General features: G+C 61.2%; 1 protein-coding gene across 1 annotated transcript; it reads right to left on the reverse strand.

The window, feature by feature from the left end:
* Positions 1 to 2,046: 2,046 nt before the first annotated feature.
* On the reverse strand, positions 2,047 to 19,070 carry LOC105487210 (cactin, spliceosome C complex subunit). Its single transcript, XM_071086229.1, has 10 exons — positions 18,857 to 19,070; positions 14,881 to 15,355; positions 12,168 to 12,263; positions 11,610 to 11,755; positions 10,550 to 10,712; positions 10,340 to 10,454; positions 5,813 to 6,005; positions 4,892 to 5,014; positions 4,481 to 4,788; positions 2,047 to 3,816 (listed from the first exon to the last, which is right to left on the reverse strand). Exons 1-10 carry the CDS (start codon positions 19,027 to 19,029, stop codon positions 3,326 to 3,328), a joined length of 2,283 nt encoding a protein of 760 aa, XP_070942330.1. The 5' UTR covers positions 19,030 to 19,070; the 3' UTR covers positions 2,047 to 3,325.
* Between the last annotated feature and the right edge of the window lie 27 nt (positions 19,071 to 19,097).

The raw sequence follows: 19,097 nt of genomic DNA on the forward strand, positions 1-19,097 counted from the left end.
GGGGAGGAGGATGTGGGGCTGGGGCTCCAGATGAGGGGGCAGTGAGAGGTGGAGGAAGGCTGTCCTGTCCCCACTTCCTCCGTCCTTGGCCCTGAGATAACAAGGACAATGTCTCTTCGGGGAAACAGCCTGGGCAGGGTTCAGAGAATGACACTTGCATTTAGCTTAAGTCTCACCACATCTCTGCAAGGCAGGGGGTAAAGATACTCTACATTTTAGAGATGGGGAAACTGAGGCACGAAGGGGGAACGATGCCACGCCCACGTGTGGGATTGGAACATGAGCGCTGGGCTTCCCAATCGTCTGGGGCTGGTTGCTGGAGGTCTCCTGGTCTTGGCCCGCCCCCCACAGGCACCTCGGGTTCAATGGGAGCACAGGAGGCTCTGGTGGGAGGAGTTGTGAGGGGCTGGGGGGCAGATGGTGGGAACAGAAGCCAGGCTCAGGATGTGCCCCCCGTGGCTGCGGTTTCCGCAAGGACCGGGCAGGGAGCTTCTATTCTTAGCTCTGGACACAGCTAAAGTCAGGAAGTTGGGGTGGGGGCGGAGCGGCTTCCAGGACACCGGGTGAACCTGCGGCCAGGGTTGGGAGTCATGGGGCAGATGGGGTGGGGGTGTGCAGACCCTAACCCTGGCCCCCACCTCCAGTCTGCCTACAGAGTCTCCCTGACACCCAGCTCGGAGGCCCTCCCCGGTCACATGCCCTCCGTAGCTCCCTGGTGCCCTGCTCCCCCAGGCTCCTTGGCTTGGCCTGAGCCCTGTGTGCCCCCTGCCCTGGGAGGCCTCTGGCAAATCATATGCCTTGCCAGTTAGATGCCAGCCATCTCCCTTGGGGTGCAAAGGGCACGTGAGGAGGAGGGAGCAGGATGTTGGGGCTGGGGAGACCTCTGCAGGGGCGGGTGGGGAAACTGAGGCAGGGACAGGGATGGTGGTCTGGGATTGGCATTCTCCAAGGTAGAGAAACCCAGTTTCTAATACTGGCTCTGCCACTTTCTGGGCTCAAAAACGTGGGCTTTTGTGGGCCTCAGTTTCCCGAGCAGCCAAATGGAAGTAAATACTGTCACATACTGCTGGTGTGAGGTCTGGGTTAGGCCCGGTACGGGCTGGACTGCGCCAGCCACGCACACACAACCTGGGCTGTGACTACAGAACCCAGCCTGTCTCAACCACCACTCTGGGCTCAAAAGTGCCTTGTGGTGTTGAGGATGTAGAGCTGCAATCACGCCACTGTACTCCAGCCTGTCTCAAAAGAAGAAAAAGTGCCTCCCGAGTCCAGCCCGGACTCAGCCCTGCTCCCAGCAGCCTGTCCTGATCAGCGGTGGAGCTGGCCAGGGACTCACGCAAGAGGCTGCCCAAAGGATTCTAAGATGGCTCTGGCCATCTGCTATCGACTTGTGATGTCTGCTAAAGGTTAAGCCGGGGATGGCAGTGCCGTGTGTGCTGCAATGCGATTTGGGATTCTGGAGGAGGCTGGTCAGGGTCTGCAGCGTGGAGAGGGGACTCTGATCAGATGCATTTCCCTGGCCAGTTCCCAAGCCCTGTGCCAGAAACTCCTGGGATCCTGTTAGAGGCCGGGGCTGGGAGGTGACCAGTGACCGGGGGGAGTGTAGGATCTGCCTCCCACCTCTGCCTGCTGCAGTGAGGACATTTGGGGAGGCTTATCCTGGGCACTGCAGCACGCTGGGCAGCATCCCTGGCCTCCACCCACTCCACGCCAGGAGCAGCCCCAAGGCGGGACCACCATGAATGTCTCCAGGCATGGCCAAGCGCTGCCGCCACAACAGCCTGGGCCCAGGCCGGCAGCTGTGTCCACCCTTGTACCCTCCCTCCTGTCGTCTGGGGAATGGACCATCACCCCACTGTGGGAAGCAACGCAGAGGGGGTGGGGGGCAAAGACAGACCCGGGCACTAACGCAGCTCCCGAGGGACCACCGGGCCCCAGTTGGGTGCTGTGTTGCTGCCAGCAACTAGGGCACAAACGCTGCCAGCAACTAGGGCAGCGGGTGTGGGGCGCTGGGGACGCTACACTCTGCATTTCGGCAAACCTGAGATTATTCTAAAATAAAACGTTTATTAAAAAAACATGCAATCTTGTCAATAGGCCAGTTCCATGAGAATAAAATATCTTTTTTCCCACCTACAAAAGTCTTTTTAGAGAAACAAACGAAACTATTTCCAGATGAGGCAGGGCGTCTGGGCGGGGCTGTGGGTGGTCTGGGGCTGGTGACTGGTGAGGTTTGGTGGCCCTTTGGGGGTCCGGGAGGCACATTCCATTTTGCTTCCTTTGGAGATGTTCCCATCAGATGCTGAAGGAACAAGCCTGCCGGCTGGGCCACTCCAACCTGGGCTGTGGCATCCGTGTGGCCCTCGGCCCTCCTGGCCTGAGAAAGGGGAATGAGAAGAAGCTACTGTCCTGACATGGGCAGAACTCGGGGTCACTGGTCTCCTGCCCCAAGGCCCTGTGAGCAGGCCAGATGGGGGGATCCCTGGGGGAAGCCCCTCACCATTCTCCAACCCCCAGGCTTGGGGAGCCCCTGCCCTCCAGGACCTGTGCTCGGAGGCTGGGGGAGAACGGCTCAGTGGCTTTTGGTTCCCATGACCATGAGAGGAACGGGCACCCCGACGCACCCTCCCCACCCCGCTGCGGGGAAATGGAGCCACAGCCAGCACAGTGAGGTGGGGGACGGGCCCTGCAGTGTTTGGGTGTCCACAGATGGTCTCTTCCACAGTGGCGGATCGGGTGCCAGCAGCGTCCTGGCCTCAATGCTGCCAATGCGGGTGAGGGTGGCCTGTGGGCAGGGCTGGAGCTGCCCCACAGCCGCGGGCTCTGCCTCACACCCAATGGGTGCCCCGTGATGTGTCGGGGCTGGCCTTGAGTTTCCTGCTTCTCACAAGCCTGGCGCCGCCAAGCCCGGGCCCCGCTGGCCCATCTCCAGGGCACCTGTGTGGCTGCCGACTGGGGCAGGGCCTGTGGACCCCACACCCAGCCTGGCTGAGGGGCGGCGGAGTGTGTCCGCCCGGGCAGTGAGGTCAGCTGGCGGCTGCTGGCCGCCCTCGTGCTCTAAAGATGCCCCCAGCGCCCCCTCCGATGCATTGGGAGCCTGGGCCAGCCTGTCCCAGCGTGTCCTCAGCTCACCAAGGCAGGCTCTACGGTGACCCTCCTTTTACATAGGGGGAAACAGAGGCCCGGCGAGGGGAAGATGCAGCCTGAGGTGAGACGTGAACCCGTGGCCCTTCAGCCCAGACAGTGGCCCTGGAGTGACTGTCAGCTTCACCAAAGTCCCTTTATTGCGGCCCCCGGGGACACCTGCCTGCCGTTCCCCGGGGCATCACCGCCGGTAGCGGTAGCGCTTGAAGTGGAACCACAGCTGGAAGATGCCGTTGGCAAACTGGCAGCGGAAGCCGTGGCGGTGCGAGTATTCCCACTCGCGGTTGACGATCTTGAAGGCGATGTCCTCGTAGGGCGGCCCCGCGTGGAAGCGCAGGATGGCGAAATCCTTGTTGTCGGGGCAGGCCTCCAGGAAGTACTCGGGCGTGGAGCGCTTGTCGATGAGGTCGGGGTAGAAGATGTTGAACTTGTAGCCCTGCACGATCTTGGGCGGCGGGTTGTCGAAGTCGTAGTGTGTCTGGTTGTACTTGTTCCACTCGAAGCCCGTGTGCACGCGGTTGAAGAAGCGCGGCTTGCGTGGCCGGTACTTGTCGGCCCACAGGTAGGCCTTGCCGGTGAGCGGCATCTCCACGCTGAACTGCGCCTCGTCCTGGCCCATGCCCTCCTTGGCCCGCCGGAAGAAGATGTCCTCGGCGCTCTCGCTGGCGTCTCCTGCGGGCGGGACGGCGTTCACCCGGGCCTCGGCCTCCCCCTGCGTCCTGGCCTCCCTCCCAGCCTCTCTGACAGGGGAGGCCGCTGGTGTCTCCCACAAAAGGGAAACAGGCTGGGGCGGGCTAAGGCACATGGTGGGGGACAGGGCCTGGGGGACCCTAAGACCCGCACTATCCACCCTGGGCCCCGGACCTTGGTTGTCCTATCTATCGTCCTTCTGGGTGGGGACCAAGCACAGCGCGCTTCCCCGCCAAGCAGCAGGAGAGCCTGGTGGTTAGGGCCTGGCTGCGGGGTCCAGCCCCACGCACGACCCCCGAGGGGGTCCTGGCCCAGGAATTTTCTGAAGCTGGTATTTTCTCCTCTGTCTTAGGACGGAGGCCGCCCAGGGAGTGCTCGGACAGCAGCTGGTGAAAGCTACCACCACCTGTGGCCCCAAGGCCAGCGGGCCAGCAAGCCCAGGATGAATGAGTGAACGCCCCATGGCACGTGCAGGTGACTGAATGGATGCTCAGAGACCCGGGGAACAAGAATGGAGCAGCTCCCCATTGACGCCAGGGGCTTCCCCCAGGAAATGAGGCTGGAGGAGCCCCGCCCCCTGCATCTCCAGCCCCGCCCCCAGCTCGACCCACTGGCCCCGCCCCCTGGCCTCCAGCCCCGCCCTTACCCGTGACCTGGAGCTGCTGGCGCGAGAGCTGCAGGCGCTGCAGGTCCTCGTCCGGCTCCAGCACGTGCGCGTCCAGTGGCAGCTCGTGAGCCGTGAGCAGCCGCGGGCTGTACCTGCCAGCGTCGTAGTCATCCAGGCTCTGCTGAATCAAGTCTTCCTCCATGAGCACCGCCTCGCCCTCGCCCTCGCCCTCACCGTCGCCGTCGCCCTCGCCCTCTGTCGGGGCTGCGCCGTCCACCTCGGCCTCCACGGGGCCGCCCTCCGAGGAGGGCCCGGGCGGGGTGGGCGCCGCGTCCTCAGGCTCCAGGCTGGGGAGGAGAGAGCGTTGGAGGGGCGGAGGCCGCCCACGGCCCCTCCATCCTGTTCCGCATCTGCATCGGCGTCCCGGGGTGCCGGCCGGGCCGGGCCTACCTGCGGCTGGGGGACTGAGGCTCCTGCTTGAGGATGGGGAATAGTGGCTCGCTCTCCACGCCCTGCTCCTGCTTCAGTTTGTACAGCTTCTGCCGCAGCACGTCCTGGTGGCGCTCGCGCAGCCTGGGATGCAGGGCCGGGGTCACCCACGTGGAGGCGAAGGGGCTCCGCGCCCCACCCCCACAGAGATTCTCACCCCCCTTTTTGCTGCAAAGACCCTGAGAAGGTGGCGAGCAGCCACAGCTCTGGCTGGGACGCTTGGCCAGTTCAGGGTCAAGGCTTATGGGAGCGAGGACGAGGGGACCCAGCTACCCGGAGAACCATCCTGGGGCAGGGAGGGGTGGGTCTGGGTCTCACGTTGGAGTCTCAGTGTCTTGTGGCTGGGGCTGGCCAGGAGAAGGGGCCCAGCAGGACACCAGCCAACAAGCATGATAAATTTAGAGACGTTTACAGATTAGCAAGGGAAACATGTATTTACACAGCGGTGCCAAAAGCACTCCAGGAATCTGTACACAGCCAGAGGCCAGGAGGCAACAGCGCCGGGAGGGCGCGGGCCTGGGTGGAAGGCAGCATGGACAGGCAGGCGGCCTCAGGGCTTCCCGTGATGCCATGGCTGCTGGAGCCAAGTACTCGTTAAACGGCAGAAGCTCCTGGGGAGCCCTGTGAGACCAACGGGGCTCAGGACTCCGGGTGAGGGCACCGGAGCATCCTGGGGCCTTCCCGCTAGGGGGCGGGCCTGCGCGACCCCTGGCCCTCCTTCATCACTCATATAGGTGGGCCCCGGCCAGTTGGCACTTTCCTGCCCCCTCCACCCCACAAGGTCCCAGGAGGAGGCGAGACCCACCCCACCCAGGACCCAGGAGGGGCGAAACCCACCCCACCTGGACGGCACCACCCCTGGTGCCCGCACCCAGTGCTCACCGGGCCCGCGCCATGTGGGCACGCAGCTGCTGCAGGAGGCTCTCCCAGTAGCCCATGTCCAGGTTGGGGCCCCCAGCGCGGATCTTGCCCTCGATGCCCTGGAAGATGACCTGCAGCTGGTTGTATGTCTTCCCCTTGAACACCGACTGCACATCGGAGCTGACGGAGGCGTTGACCCCCTCGCGGCGCTCACCTGCAGCGGGGTGGGGCCATGGGGGTGGTTCCACATTGCCTGGATGCTCCTCCACCCCATCAGGGCCTCCTCCCCTGCCATGGGGGGGTCCCTCTCCCTCACTCTTCCCCCACAGGGGTCCCATCCAGTCCCGTTCCCTCCCCTCACAGGGGTCCCGCCTCCTCCCTGGTCTCAGGTTGCCCCCGCCCTGGCCGCAGCGGAGGGGAGGGGTGGGCGGAGGCTGGGAGCCATGTTAAAATGCAGATGCTGCCTTGCCTGGAGGCCCAGGCCCCTAGCGGGGAGGCCACAACTGGCATTCTCAGCCCTGAGAATGACCTCCCTAGGTGAGTCTGACGTGGGTCTGGGAACCCTGGTCGTGGGCCCGGCCCACCAACCTGGCCCAACTCTGCCCTGGCCTTGGGCAGCCCATGAGGGGGTGAGGGGTGCGCTCGGTAGCCAAGTTCTCTGGAATTCAGATCTGCTCTGCCAGCCTGGGCTGTGTGACTGTGGGCAAGTGGCTTGCCCTCTCTGGGCCTTGGTTTCCCTCTGTGAAGCCCAATGATCCAGGGAGCTCTGCCCTGGCAAAGAAGGCCGCCCTGCTGGCCCCTGGGGAAGTCCTGGGGCCGCCCCCCATCCTACAGGGAGTCTGTCTGGCATCTACCACTGGCCCGGGGGCCCGAGGCTCAAGTCCCTCCTCGATAGACGGGGAGGCCACTGACGGCGGGAGTGGGTGCTGGGAGGCTGGAGCCCAGCCTGCCTCCACATGCTCTGCCCACACCACGTGGCATGCTGGCAGCCTCAGGGCTGCTTTGAGGACACTGCCACCCACCCCGCTGGGTCTGGCCTCACCTCACAACCCTGCCCCCACCTCACAACCCTGCCCCCTTGCTGCCCATGCCTGACCCCTGCCACCTCTGGGCCTTTGCACGCGCTGTGCTTCCTGCCAGCCACCCATCCTTCTCTGTCCCGTTCGCCTCCTGCATTCCTCGCATCCTCCATGCTCAGTGAGAACATCCCTTCCGCCAGGAAGCCCTCCCTGACCATCCAGCGATGGCAGCTTCCCGAGGCGGGCACTGAGGCTCGCTGCTGCCGCTCCCCGCACCGTGCTGGGCCCACAGGCAGCTTGGTGTATGGTTGTTGGGGACACACCAGGTGGAGGTGACCAGCACAGGCACCCTGCTCGAAACCTGCCTTCTCCAGTCCCCACTGGCGGACAGAGGGTCAAGAGACCCACACCCAGACCATAGGGGACTGGATAGAGTCTAGACGAACCCGACTCCCCTCCAGCCAATCACCTGGGACCGTGGAATCGGCACCCAGAGCTGCAGCCCCTTTGCTGGGCCCTAAGTGGCAATGGAAGCTGTGGCAGCCGCAGCCAAGCAGAGCGTGGCTGTGCTCGGACAGGCGGGGCTGCCACGAACACTGAAACCCGAGCAGAAGAGCCCAGCTGCGCGGCTCCCGGGACGCCAGGCGCCGCCGAGTCAGCGTTTATAGAAAGTCGGTCTGGACGTGCTGCTGCATGTCTGGTCACCTCCCGAATGCCCACAAGGGGGCCCACAGGGTTTAGGGGGTCCCCAGCAGCTGCTAGAGGTTGGGGGTGCAGGCCAAGGGCCCCAGGGTTGCGTGGAGAGAGGCCAGGCCCTATACAGGGTGGGAGGCTAATGAGGCTGAGCTGGGATGACACCCATTTTCTACTGCACAACCTACTGTAGGGTTAGAACTTCCTAGAAAAAGCTAGGTGCACCAAAATCTCACAAATCACCATTAAAGAACTCATTCATGTAACTGGCCAGGCGCGGTGGCTCACACCTGTAATCCCAGCACTTTGGGAGGCTGAGGTGGGTGGATTACGAGGTCAGGAGATCAAGACCATCTTGGCTAACATCGTGAAACCCTGTCTCTACTAAAATACAAAACATTACCCGGGTGTGGTGGTGCGCCTGTAATCCCAGCTACTTGGCAGGCTGAGGCAGGGGAATCACTTGAACCCGGGAGGCAGAGGTTGCAGTGAGCTGAGATCGTGCCACTGCACTCCAGCCTGGCGACAGAGCAAAACTCCGTCTCAAAAAAAAAAGAAAAAAACCAAAAACAACAACAAAAACACCTTATTCATGTAACCAACACCACCTGTTCCCCAATAATGTACAGAAATAAAAAACTTAAATAATTTTGTAAGAAAAGAAAAAGTATGCAGTGGCTCACGCCTTTAATCCTAGCCCTTTTGGAGATGAGGCAGGAGGATTGCTTGAGGCCAGGAGTTCAAGACCAGCCTGGGCAACACAGTGAGACCCCATCTCTACAAAAAAATTTAAAAAGTGGCTGGGCACGGTGGCTCACACCTGTAATCCCAGCACTTTGGGAGGCTGAGGCGGGTGGATCATGAGGTCAAGAGATTGAGACCATCTTGGCCAACATGGTGAAACCCCGTCTCTACTAAAAATACGAAAATTAGTTGGGCGTGTTGGCACGCGTCTGTAGTCCCAGCTACTTGGGCAGCTGAGGCAGGAGAATCGCTTGAATCTGGGAGGCGGAGATCGCAGTGAGCTGAGATCGCACCACTGCACTCCAGGCTGGTGACAGAGTGAGACTCCTTCTCAAAACATAAGTAAAATAAAATAAATTAGCTGGGTATGGTGGTAAGTGCCTGTAGTCCCAGCTACTAGGGAGGCTGAGGCGGGAGGATCACCTAAGCCCAGAAAGTCGAGGCTACAGTGAGCCTTGATCATGCCACTCAACTCTAGCCTGGGCGACAGAGCGAAACCTTGTCTCTGAAAAATGAAAAGTAAAAGAAAAAGCGCAATTAATTTAAGAAGACCAAGACAGAGGCTCTGTGGGTCTCTGGGGGGACAGCAAAATCAAGACCCCTCGTTTCCCTACTCCTGGAAATCATGCTGAAAGGAGAATCAGAAAAACTCCCTCAGAGAACACCAAAGCCACCTGGGGTCCCCAGCGGTAATGTGTGAGGGGGAAGGTGGGCTGAGGCAGACGTGGTGGAGGCAGAAGGCCATGGAAGGGACGGAAGAGGCTGGGGCCTAGGACAATGGGGCATGCTGGAAATACCTCCCAGGCTTATGGGAGAGGGCAGGGCCTAGGCAATGGTGGAAATGCCTCCCAGGCTTATGGGAGAGGGCAGGGCGTAGGCAATGGTGGAAATACCTCCCAGGCTTCCTGCAGCCAGCCTGTAGGGTCTGGGGCTTCTGAAGGAAAATGTGCTGCCCCCAGAAGTCTTTCTCCAGCCCTACTGCCACCAGCAGGAGCACACAAAGACCCTTACGGACACATCTCTGATGCTGGAGAACTGCCCTGCCTCTCTGAGGTTACGGGAGGATGCGCCCCACCGAGGCAACCACTGGAGGGACGGGATGGCTGAGTGACCTCCACCTCTGGGGAAGACAAGCTCCCCTGGAAAAGAGGAAAGTCACAGGCCCTTTCCTAGAAGGACCTGCCACAGACCATGCTAAGGGCTGTAAATGACACTGACCCAGCCTCCAGGGATCCTCAGCCACCATGGGCTGGTGGCAGCCAAGGCCTGAGAGAGAGGGCAGCGGAAGGACCGGGTCTGCTGACAGGGATGCGTGGCCCATGAGAGCCAGGCATTGTTACAGCAGCTGCTGGGGTGTGGATTTTGGGGGAGAGGGGCCGGGGCTGCTGTGGTTGGCTTTTATACGGGGGGTCCCATCTAGGGCAATTCTGCCCCCAGGGGACTCTGGGTGATGTCTGGGACATCTGCAGTTGTCAGGACTAGGGATGTTCCTGACCCGGGGTGGGTGGAGGCCGGAGACGTTGCTCAGCACCCTGCAGTGCCCAGGACGGCCCCACCCTAGGGAACGGCCCAGCCCGAATGTCTGCAGTGCTCGGGGTAGACGCTTTAGAGCGTCCCGGGTGACCATATGTGTGCACGGAGGGGAGGGAAACATGATTTTAAAAGCCCATCAGGTTGGAGGAGCATGGACTGACCCGTGGGAGGAGGAGCGCCCTGAACCAGGGCTGCACGGCCTTCAGGCCGCGTGGAGTGAGACCTGCTCACACAGGCAGGACCACCGTAAGCACTGAAACCCGAGCAGAAAGCCCTGCAGCTCCGGGAGGCCAGGCACCGCCGAGCCAGCGTTTACCGGATGCTGGATCTGGACGCTGCTGGCCCTGCACCCCAGACAGAGGCCCGCCCCCCTGCACCCCTCCCAGGGCCTACTGCCTGCTGCTGCCGCCCCCTGGTGGCTCGGCCCAGAAGGGGAGGCTCCAGTTGGGGAAACTGAGGCCTGAAGAGAGCACCAGGCCCCACAGCAAGTCTGAGGCTTCCGGGTGAACCCTGCAGCCCCCGCAGCTCCCCCAGAGCCCAGGTGCACACCCACAGTTACCTGGCCCCTTGCCCGAGGCCTCCAGCTTGCGGAGCTTGGAGATCTCGTCCTCGGTGATGGTGGTCATATCCCGCCAGAAGTCGGCATTCTTGCCCTGCTCCAGCTCCATGTAGACCTGGGGGCAGGGGGCGGGGGTCAGGGCACAAGCGTGGCTGGGGTGGGATGGGGCCGAGTGTGCAGGTTGGAGGAGCATCGGGTGGGACCGGGTACCTGGATGTCCTCCAGCAGGTCCTCCATGTCGGCCACGGTGAGGCCGTTGAGGAACGTGTAGGGCTCGTGCATCTCCACGGCCAGGTCGTCATCCTCGGCGCTGATGTACTTGGCCAGCAGGTCGATGGGCTTGGCCCGCCCGTCCCGGATGCGGATCTTGGAGCTGTGGGAAGCGGGGAAGGTGGTGTCAGAGCCTGGGCTGTACCCTCCACGCTGAACGCCCTGCCCTTGGGGTGACTGCACCAGTGGGAGCTGGGAAGGGGGCCTAACATGCTGGGGGTGGTCAGGGAAGGCTTCCTGCAGGAAGAGGAGGAGGCACAAGGTAGAGTGAGCCGGGTCAGCCAGAGGGCACAGGCCAGCAGGGCAAAGTGCACACAGCGTGGGCCCGGAGCGTGGGCCAGGTAGGAGGGGCTTCCTGGAGGGCCTCTGGGCTGTGCCCGGGAGGGCGGCTTCTATGTGGACGGTGATGGGGAAGAGTGGAGGAGCGGAAGCAGAGGCAGGCTGAGGGGCCAGAGCAGTCCCTGCCTCACAACCACCTCCTCCCCCAGGCAGACAACTCGGGCCGGAGAGCCAGGGCTTCTGCTCTGGGCCTGCAGGGGTACGTGTGGCGGGCGGCCCCTGGTCCAACCCAAGAGAACCCGTCACCAGGCAGGCCTGAGCTGGGAGGAGCCTGATGTCACCCACCACAGGGCCCAGGGCAAGCAGGAATACCCCGGAGCCTCAGCTTCCTTGTCTGTAAACCGGGTGGACAGGGGCGCCGCCCTCGTGGGCAGAGTGTGGGAGGGACACCCGCGGGTGGTGCAGGCCCGGCGTCCAGCACGCACGGTGGCGTGGGGTGCCGTACACCTGGGCCCGTCTCCTCTGCACCCAGTCCGGCGGGGGAGGGCAGGAGGCAGGAGCCTCGCTGCCCGGGAAGGGGTCAGGAAGCGAAGGTTCCAGGAAGTGCCGCGTGGGACCCTGAGGGGTGGGAGAGCAGTGGCCTCCAGACAGGGTGCAGGGTGCCGGCCAGTGCCCGGCCCTGGCTGGAATCTGAGTCGGGGCAGGGGAGGCCCCGGCGCACCGCAGTTTGGCCTGCTGGAGGTGGAAGTTGTCCTCCTGCTCCTCCCACGTCTTGAAGTGCTCCGCCTCCTTCTCACGCTGCAGCATCTCCAGCTCCTGCTCGCGCATGGCCTTCTCGCGCTCCCGCTCCAGTCGCAGCTGCTTCACCTGCAGGCACAGGAGGCTGAGGGCAGCCGGGGCCGTGGGGTCTGCTGGGCTGCGATGGGGGCCCAGCCCCCACCTGGCTGCCCTGGGCACAGGGATTGGTCCGGAGATGCCTGTGCTGGTGGACAGACCTTGGGAAGGGAGGGCCCTCCTGCCTTGAGACTCGGCAGCTCAGAGCACTGGGGTCCTCTCGGCGAGCCTGAAGGGAGCATCTCGGAGTGAAGGCCCGAGGCCAGCAGAGCCAAGGTGGAGGGAAACGGCTTCCTGGGTCCATGGTCTGAGACCCTGGATCCAGCCTTACCTGAAGCCAGCCCCTGGGACTTCCCACCTAAGCCCTTTCAAGTTCCGCCACAGGGGGTGGGCCTCCAGGCCCTGGAGAGGGAGGGCCCTGCCCAGCAGGCTGGTGGGCGCCTACCTTCTGCAGCTCCAGTCGGTTGTCCTCCTGGATCCTCTTGTTCCGCTCCTTCAGCTCCTTCTCCTCCAGGTGGCTGATCCCCTTCTTCTCTAGGGCCTGGAAGCACCAAGCACACCCGTCTGAGCACAGACCTGCCCCCTCGCCTCCCTCCTCGGCTCCTTCGTCCAAGAGATTGACCACGGCCCTCGTTTTGCAGAGAGAGGCAACCTGCCCGCACTGCACGTCTTCCAACCCCCTCCTCAATGCTCCTGAAACCAAGTGGATCCAATTCAGCACAGACACGGAGCCCCACTGGGAGTGAGGTGTATGCAAAGGGGAAGAAGGGGCCACCCCAACTTCCAACAGGGGCCTCACTCAGGGCCACCCCAATCCCAACAGGAGGGACTTGCCTGGGGCCACCCCAACTCCCAACAGGAGGGCCTCGATCAGGGCCTCCCCAGCCCCCAACAGAACAGCCTTGCTCCGGGCCTGCTGACTCGCTTTACCCAGGAGTCTGGCTGCTTCGGATGTGAAGGCCATGACCTCAGCAAGTCAGGGTACCCCACTGCGCATGGAGGGGGGCAGGAACAGTGAGTGGAGGCAGCAGCGGCTCTGAAAGCAAACCTGTGGGGTCATGGGGCCCGGCCCACACAGCAGGGCACGGGGCAGCCATGGATGGGCACCGTCCCAGCCTGGAGCCCCTCAAAGCTGGCTTCTTCCAGCAGCTATCTAGGAGCCTGGTACGGAGCCCCCACTTCCCAACCACCCTCCCCAGGTTCCAGGCGCCCCGTCGCCATGAGGGTGTTCCAGGACCCCCTGCCACCCAGAAGAACCTGCCTCCAGGGACACAGGCTGCCCGGCTGGGGACCACCCCCTAGATGCCCAGGCCACTCTGTGGTCTATCCAGCCCAGCCTGGGGCCACTTCCACAAGTGTTAATGATGACCACATCTTCCTCCTCCACGGCTGCCCTCCCAGGGCTCACGGCGGTGCCCAGCACACCGCAGGCGCACAGCACACAGTGGCGATGAAGTGCCAGGCAGCAGTGGGTGCCTCAATAAAGAACCCTGGGGGGCCTGGGGAGCAAGGGGCCAGGAAGGGCTCTCTCAAGGGGGGACATGTCAGTTGAGGCCTGACAAAAGAGAACAGCCCGGGAAGGGGCAGAGTGTGGCCAGGCAGGGGTGCAGCGGGGTGAGGGCCCCAAGGCAGAAGAAGCCCGCTGTGTTCTCAGACGACACTGGGCAGAAGCCACCTGGGGACCCCACAGCTCCCAACTGCACAACCGGCGAGCAGGTGCAGTCGGCCCGGCCCACCCGTTGCCTGCTCCACCCCCTCCACAAGTGGGCGCTGCTTCAGATGAGCTGTGTCCCCCACAGGCACATCCCCGTCTGAACCCCTGTAGCTATAACCGTGACCCTATGTGAAAGGAGGTCTTGGCCGGGCACGGTGGCTCACACCTGTAATCCCAGCACTTTGGGAGGCCAAGGCAGGCGGATCACTTGAGGTCAGGAGCTCGAGACCAGCCTGACCAACATGGTTCAACTCCATCTCTACTAGAAATACAAAAATGAGCCGAGTGTGGTGGCACACGCCTGTGATTCCAGCTACTTGGGAGGCTGAGGCACGGGAATCACTTGAACCTGGGAAGCGGAGGTTGCAGTGAGCCAGGATCGCGCCATTGCACTCCAGCCTGGACAACAGAGCGAGACTCTGTCTCAAAAAGAAAAAAAAAGTGATGACGTCTCGCAGACGTAGGTAATATGACGTCATCCTGGAGGCGGCAGGCCCTCATCCAACGCCTGGTATCCTCACGAGAAGAGGAACATTCAGACACACACACACGGAGGAGAAGGCCGTGTGGAGGCGGAGATGGGAAGAGAGCCAGCCACGCAACACAGGAACAGACCGGGTTCTGCGGCTACGAGCCAGGGAGGGCTCAGGAATCACCAGCCATGACTGGGAGCTGGGAGAGGCAGGAGGGGCTTCCCTTCGGCCCCCGGAGGGAGTGCGGCCCTGCCCACACCTGCCCGCGCCTTGATTTTAGACTTCTGGCCTCCAGAACGAAGAGATGAAAAGTTCTGTTGTTTTTTGCCACCAGTGTGGCTAGTGGTTACATGCGAGGCGCAGAACGAAACAACCAGCTCAAGACGACAGAGCACCTGGAACTGTGGAACCCTGTCCTGGGTACGTGATGCCAAGAGCTGGCTCTCCAGACAGGTTTCAGGTTGGGCTGGTGTTCGGGGCAAAGAATAGCTGAAGCTTACACCGCAAGAGACACAGCTAATGGCAAGAAAGTGATGGTGAGCCGGGCGCAGTGGCTCACACCTGTAATCCCAGAACTCTGGGAGGCTGAGGTGGGAAAATCACTTGAGCTTAGGAGTTCGAGACCAGCCTGGCCAACACAGTGAGACTCCATCACTACAAAAAAATACAAAATTAGCTGGCCATGGTGGTGGTGCTTTGGTCCCAGAAAGTCAAAAGGTTGAGGAAGGAGGATCGCTGGAGGCCAGGAGGTCAAGGCTGCAGTGTGCCACAATCACGCACTGCACTCCAGCCTGGGCGACAGAGCGAGACCCTGTGTCCAAAAAAAAAAAAAAAAAAAAGCTGATGGCGGCAGAAGCTGGCTCATGCGATCTTTCATGATTGAGTGCGGGCTGGGAGTGTCTCGAGTGTTGGGGTCTCCAGAAACAGCGGAAATGCTACAGGGACAGAGGCCGCCACCCAGCGGGGCCCACCTTGTTCCAGATGAAGGTGCCCAGCAGGTTGTTGTCTCCGAAGGGGTTGTCGGTGTTGGTGTAGCCCATGTACTCCTCACCCCAGCCCATCTTCTCCCGCTTCTTGCGCTCCTTGGCCTCCTTCTTGGCCAGCCGCCGTGCGCGCTTCTCCTCGGGCGTCTCGAAGGCCTTCATCAGCTCCTCCTGCTGCTTCCGCTCCTCCCGCAGGCGCAGCCGCTCCTGCAGGTTCTGCTGCTGGCTCAGGGCGGCCGCGGCCGCCCGGGGGCTCTGGGATCGCCGTGGAGACGCAGAGCTGGATGCTGAGGAGCTAGGGGACCAGGAGCGCGCACGCCGTCGCCGGTGAGCCCACTGGCCCCGTGACTGCTCCTCTCCCGAGTCTGACTGAGAGGACCCATCCCTCGAGCACCACCGGGACCGCGGGGGGCTCCGGCTTCGCATCCCTGAGTGCTGCCACCGCTCTTCCTCCGAATCTGACCTGCAGAGAGGACCCATGGACGCCTGCTCAGTGCCTGCTGCTGTCATCTGCTCCACAGATGCTTACTGGGTGCCCATAGGGGGAGGGGCAGGCACTGTTCTAGGTTCTGGGGATGTAGCAGTGACTCAAATACTGATGGCTTCTGCCTTCCTGGGCTTACCCTCTGGTGGGTCCCAACAAGGAAGAGAGCAATAAATAAACACACCATGCAACAGCAGGCAGAGGCAGAAGCCACAGAGAGTAGATGCCGAGCACAGGGGCTGGGGCTGCAGGGCCCAGGGCAGAGAGGGGCTCTCTCAGGAGCTGACACTGAGCCAAGGTCTGGAGGGAGTGGGGAGGCAGCGATGGGTGGATTTGGAGGGAGAGTGTTCGAGGCAGAACAAGAGTAAGGGCCTAGAGGCACTGACTTGGCACGTTGTAAGAACAACAAGGAGGCTGTGTGGCTGAGACAGAGTGTGGCGGAGAGGGAGGAGGCGACGGCAGGGAGGTGGCTGGGGCTGGTGGTGCAGGAGTTATAAGGGTATGAACCAGGCGACCCGAATGCATCTAGGTTGTCAAGGGAGGGCTTCCTAGATGGAAGTGGCATTTGAACTGGTCCCACAGGATGGACAGGAGTTAACACAATAGAGCGCAGGGAATGGAAGATGCACAACCCCAGGGGTGGTTCAGGGGCCTTTAATTTTATTTATTAGAGACAGGGTCTATTAGACACAAAGTCTACTGGAGACAAGGTCTATATTTTTATTCATTAGAGAGAGGGTCTGCCTCTGTCACCCAGGCTGGAGTGCAGTGGCACGATCAGAGCTCACTGCAGCCTTGACCTCCTGGGCTCAAGCCATCCTCTCGCCTCAGCCTCCTGAGTAGCTGGGACTACAGGCGCACACCACCACACCCAGCTAACTTTTTACATTTTTTGAACAGAGGGGTTCTTGCTATGTTGCCCAGGCTGGTCTTGAACTCCTGGGCTCAGGCAAGCCTTCTGTCTTAGCCTCCCGAAGTGCTGGGATTACAGATGTGAGCCACTGCACCCAGTCACGTTTAGGCGTCTTTGGACACACAGAACTGCCAAATATTTTGTTAAATGTTCTACCCATTAAGCTCATACCAAAAAATCTAAACTATGTTGAAACCAATCATTGCGGAGCCCTTAAATATTGGCCACAAATTCGATTGAATTTTCCTGAACATTAATTCTAACTATATATCTAGTGTGGCAAATTATTGCAAATAATTCCACTACCAGAAAATGGCAGACAAAAACACACAAAGATGACATTAACAAGACTTATGCGGCCAGGTGCAGTAGCTCACACCTGTAATCCCAACACTTTGGGGGGCCAAGGTGGGCGGATCATGAGGTCAGGAGGTCGAGACCATCCTGGCTAACACGGTGAAACCCCTTCTCTACTAAAAAATACAAAAAAACTAGCCAGGCAAGGTGGCGGGCGCCTGTAGTCCCAGCTACTCGGGAGGCTGAGGCAGGAGAATGGCGTGAACCCGGGGGGCGGTGCTTGCAGTGAGCTGAGATCCGGCCACTGCACTCCAGCCTGGGGGACAGAGCGAGACTCCATCTCAAAAATAAAAAAAATGAGGCCGGGCGCCGTGGCTCACGCCTGTAATCCCAGCACTTTGGGAGGCCGAGGCGGGCGGATCACAAGGTCAGGAGATCGAGACCACGGTGAAACCCCGTCTCTACTAAAAATACAAGAAATTAGCCAGGCCCGGTTGTGGGCGCCTGTAGTCCCAGCTACTTGGGAGGCTGAGGCAGGAGAATGGCGTGAACCCGGGAGGCGGAGCTTGCAGTGAGCCGAGATCGCACCACTGCACTCCAGCCTGGGCGACAGAGCGAGACTCCGTCTCAAAAAAAAAAAAAAAAAAAAAAAAAAAAGGCCGGGCGCGGTGACTCAAGCCTGTAATCCCAGCACTTTGGGAGGCCGAGACAGGTGGATCACGAGCTCAGGAGATCGAGACCACCCTGGCTAACACAGTGAAACCCCGTCTCTACTAAAAAAATACAGGCCGGGCGCAGTGGCTCAAGCCTGTAATCCCAGCACTTTGGGAGGCCGAGACGGGATGATCACAAGGTCAAGAGATCGAGACCATCCTGGCTAACACGGTGAAACCCCGTCTCTACTAGAAAATACAAAAAACTAGCCGGGCGAGGTCGCGGGCGCCTGTAGTCCCAGCTACTAGGAAGGCTGAGGCAGGAGAATGGCGTGAACCCGGGAGGCGGAGCTTGCAGTGAGCCGAGATCCGGCCACTGCACTCCAGCCTGGGTGACAGAGCGAGACTCTGTCTCAAAAAAAATTTAAAAAAATAAAAAATAAAAATAAAAACAAGACTTATGGCCAGGCATGGTGGCTCACGCCTGTAATCCCAGCACTTTGGGAGATCTCTTGAGGGCCAGGATCACTTGAGGTCAGGAGTTCAAGACCTGCCTGGCCAACATGGAGAAACCCCAGCTCTACTAAAAAATACAAAAATTAGCTGGGTTGGCAACATGCACCTGTAATCTCAGCTACCCGGGAGGCTGAGGCTGAAGAATCGCTTGAACCCGGGAGGCACAGGTAACAGTGAGCTGAGATGGCGCCACTCCACCCAAGCCTGGGAGACAGAGGAAGACTCTGTCTCAAAAACAAACAAACAAACAACCACAGCAGATGAGTGAACTTGGCCCAGAGTGAGGCAAAACTGGCCTGAGTGTCACAGCCACAAAGGGGCTGAGCCAGCACTGGAGCCCCGGTCTGGGAATCAGTCCCTGTCACCATTCTGGTTTCTCTGTACAGGACCCAGCTCAAGGCAAATCCGACTAAGTGTCCCATCTCCAGAAGCAAAGGACCGTGGGCCGTGGGGAAGCTGAGATTAAGGTACTAGGAGTCAGCTGTGAATCCTGCCAGCTGACACCGAGTCTTCTTCCCTCCCACAGTCCACCTCCATTAGCAAATGCTGTCACCTCTACTTCCAGAATCCCTCTGAAATCTATGCACTTTCCCCGCTGTGGTTGCCTACAGCCTCTCTCTCATCGAGGCTGCCATCATCTACTCTCTGGACAACCGTGCCGTCCTCCTCTGGTGCCGCTCCTGCCCACCCCGCTCCATCCCTTCTCCACCTCAAAGCCAGAAAGTTTGCACAGTCAGTCAGTCCACGTCACTCCCCTGCCCAAATTCCTCTCAAGGCTCCCCATTTCCCTCCGACTAATAACCAAGATCCAATGTGCTGAGCACAAAGGGCTCGATATGATCTGGTCTCTGGTTACCTCCCCGCCGCTTCGCTCACCCGGCTCCGGGCTGTCCCTCCAACCACCCGGTCCCCTGCCTGGAACGCCTCTCGCCTTCCTTCCGCTGCCAGGTTAACTGCGACTCGTGGTCAGTTGTCCCCTTCTCCAGGAAGCCCTCCCCGAGTAAGTCGGGGATCTCCCAGTTCCCCGGGATCTCCAACCCTCGGTCGGGCGCTCCTGAGGTAGGAGCCGGATCCCCAGCGCTGCTCCCGCAGCGACCCCACCTACGCTCCCGGCTCCGCCGCCTCCGTCTGCGCCGTCCCTCGTCCTCCCGGCGCCGCCGGTTTCGCCGCCCATGGCTCCTGCTCCGACTTCGGCTCCGGCTCCCGCTCTGGCTCCGCTGCCTTCGGCCGCGGCGACCCGCTGACCGCGAGCGCGAGCGTGTGTCCCGACCCATCGGCTGGGCCAGTGGCCGCTACGCTGACACCAATAGCCGAAGCCGGCGCTGGGGGCCTTTCTCGCTCA

The sequence above is a fragment of the Macaca nemestrina genome, chromosome 20 (genome assembly GCF_043159975.1).
Source record: "Macaca nemestrina isolate mMacNem1 chromosome 20, mMacNem.hap1, whole genome shotgun sequence".
NCBI lineage: Eukaryota > Metazoa > Chordata > Mammalia > Primates > Cercopithecidae > Macaca > Macaca nemestrina.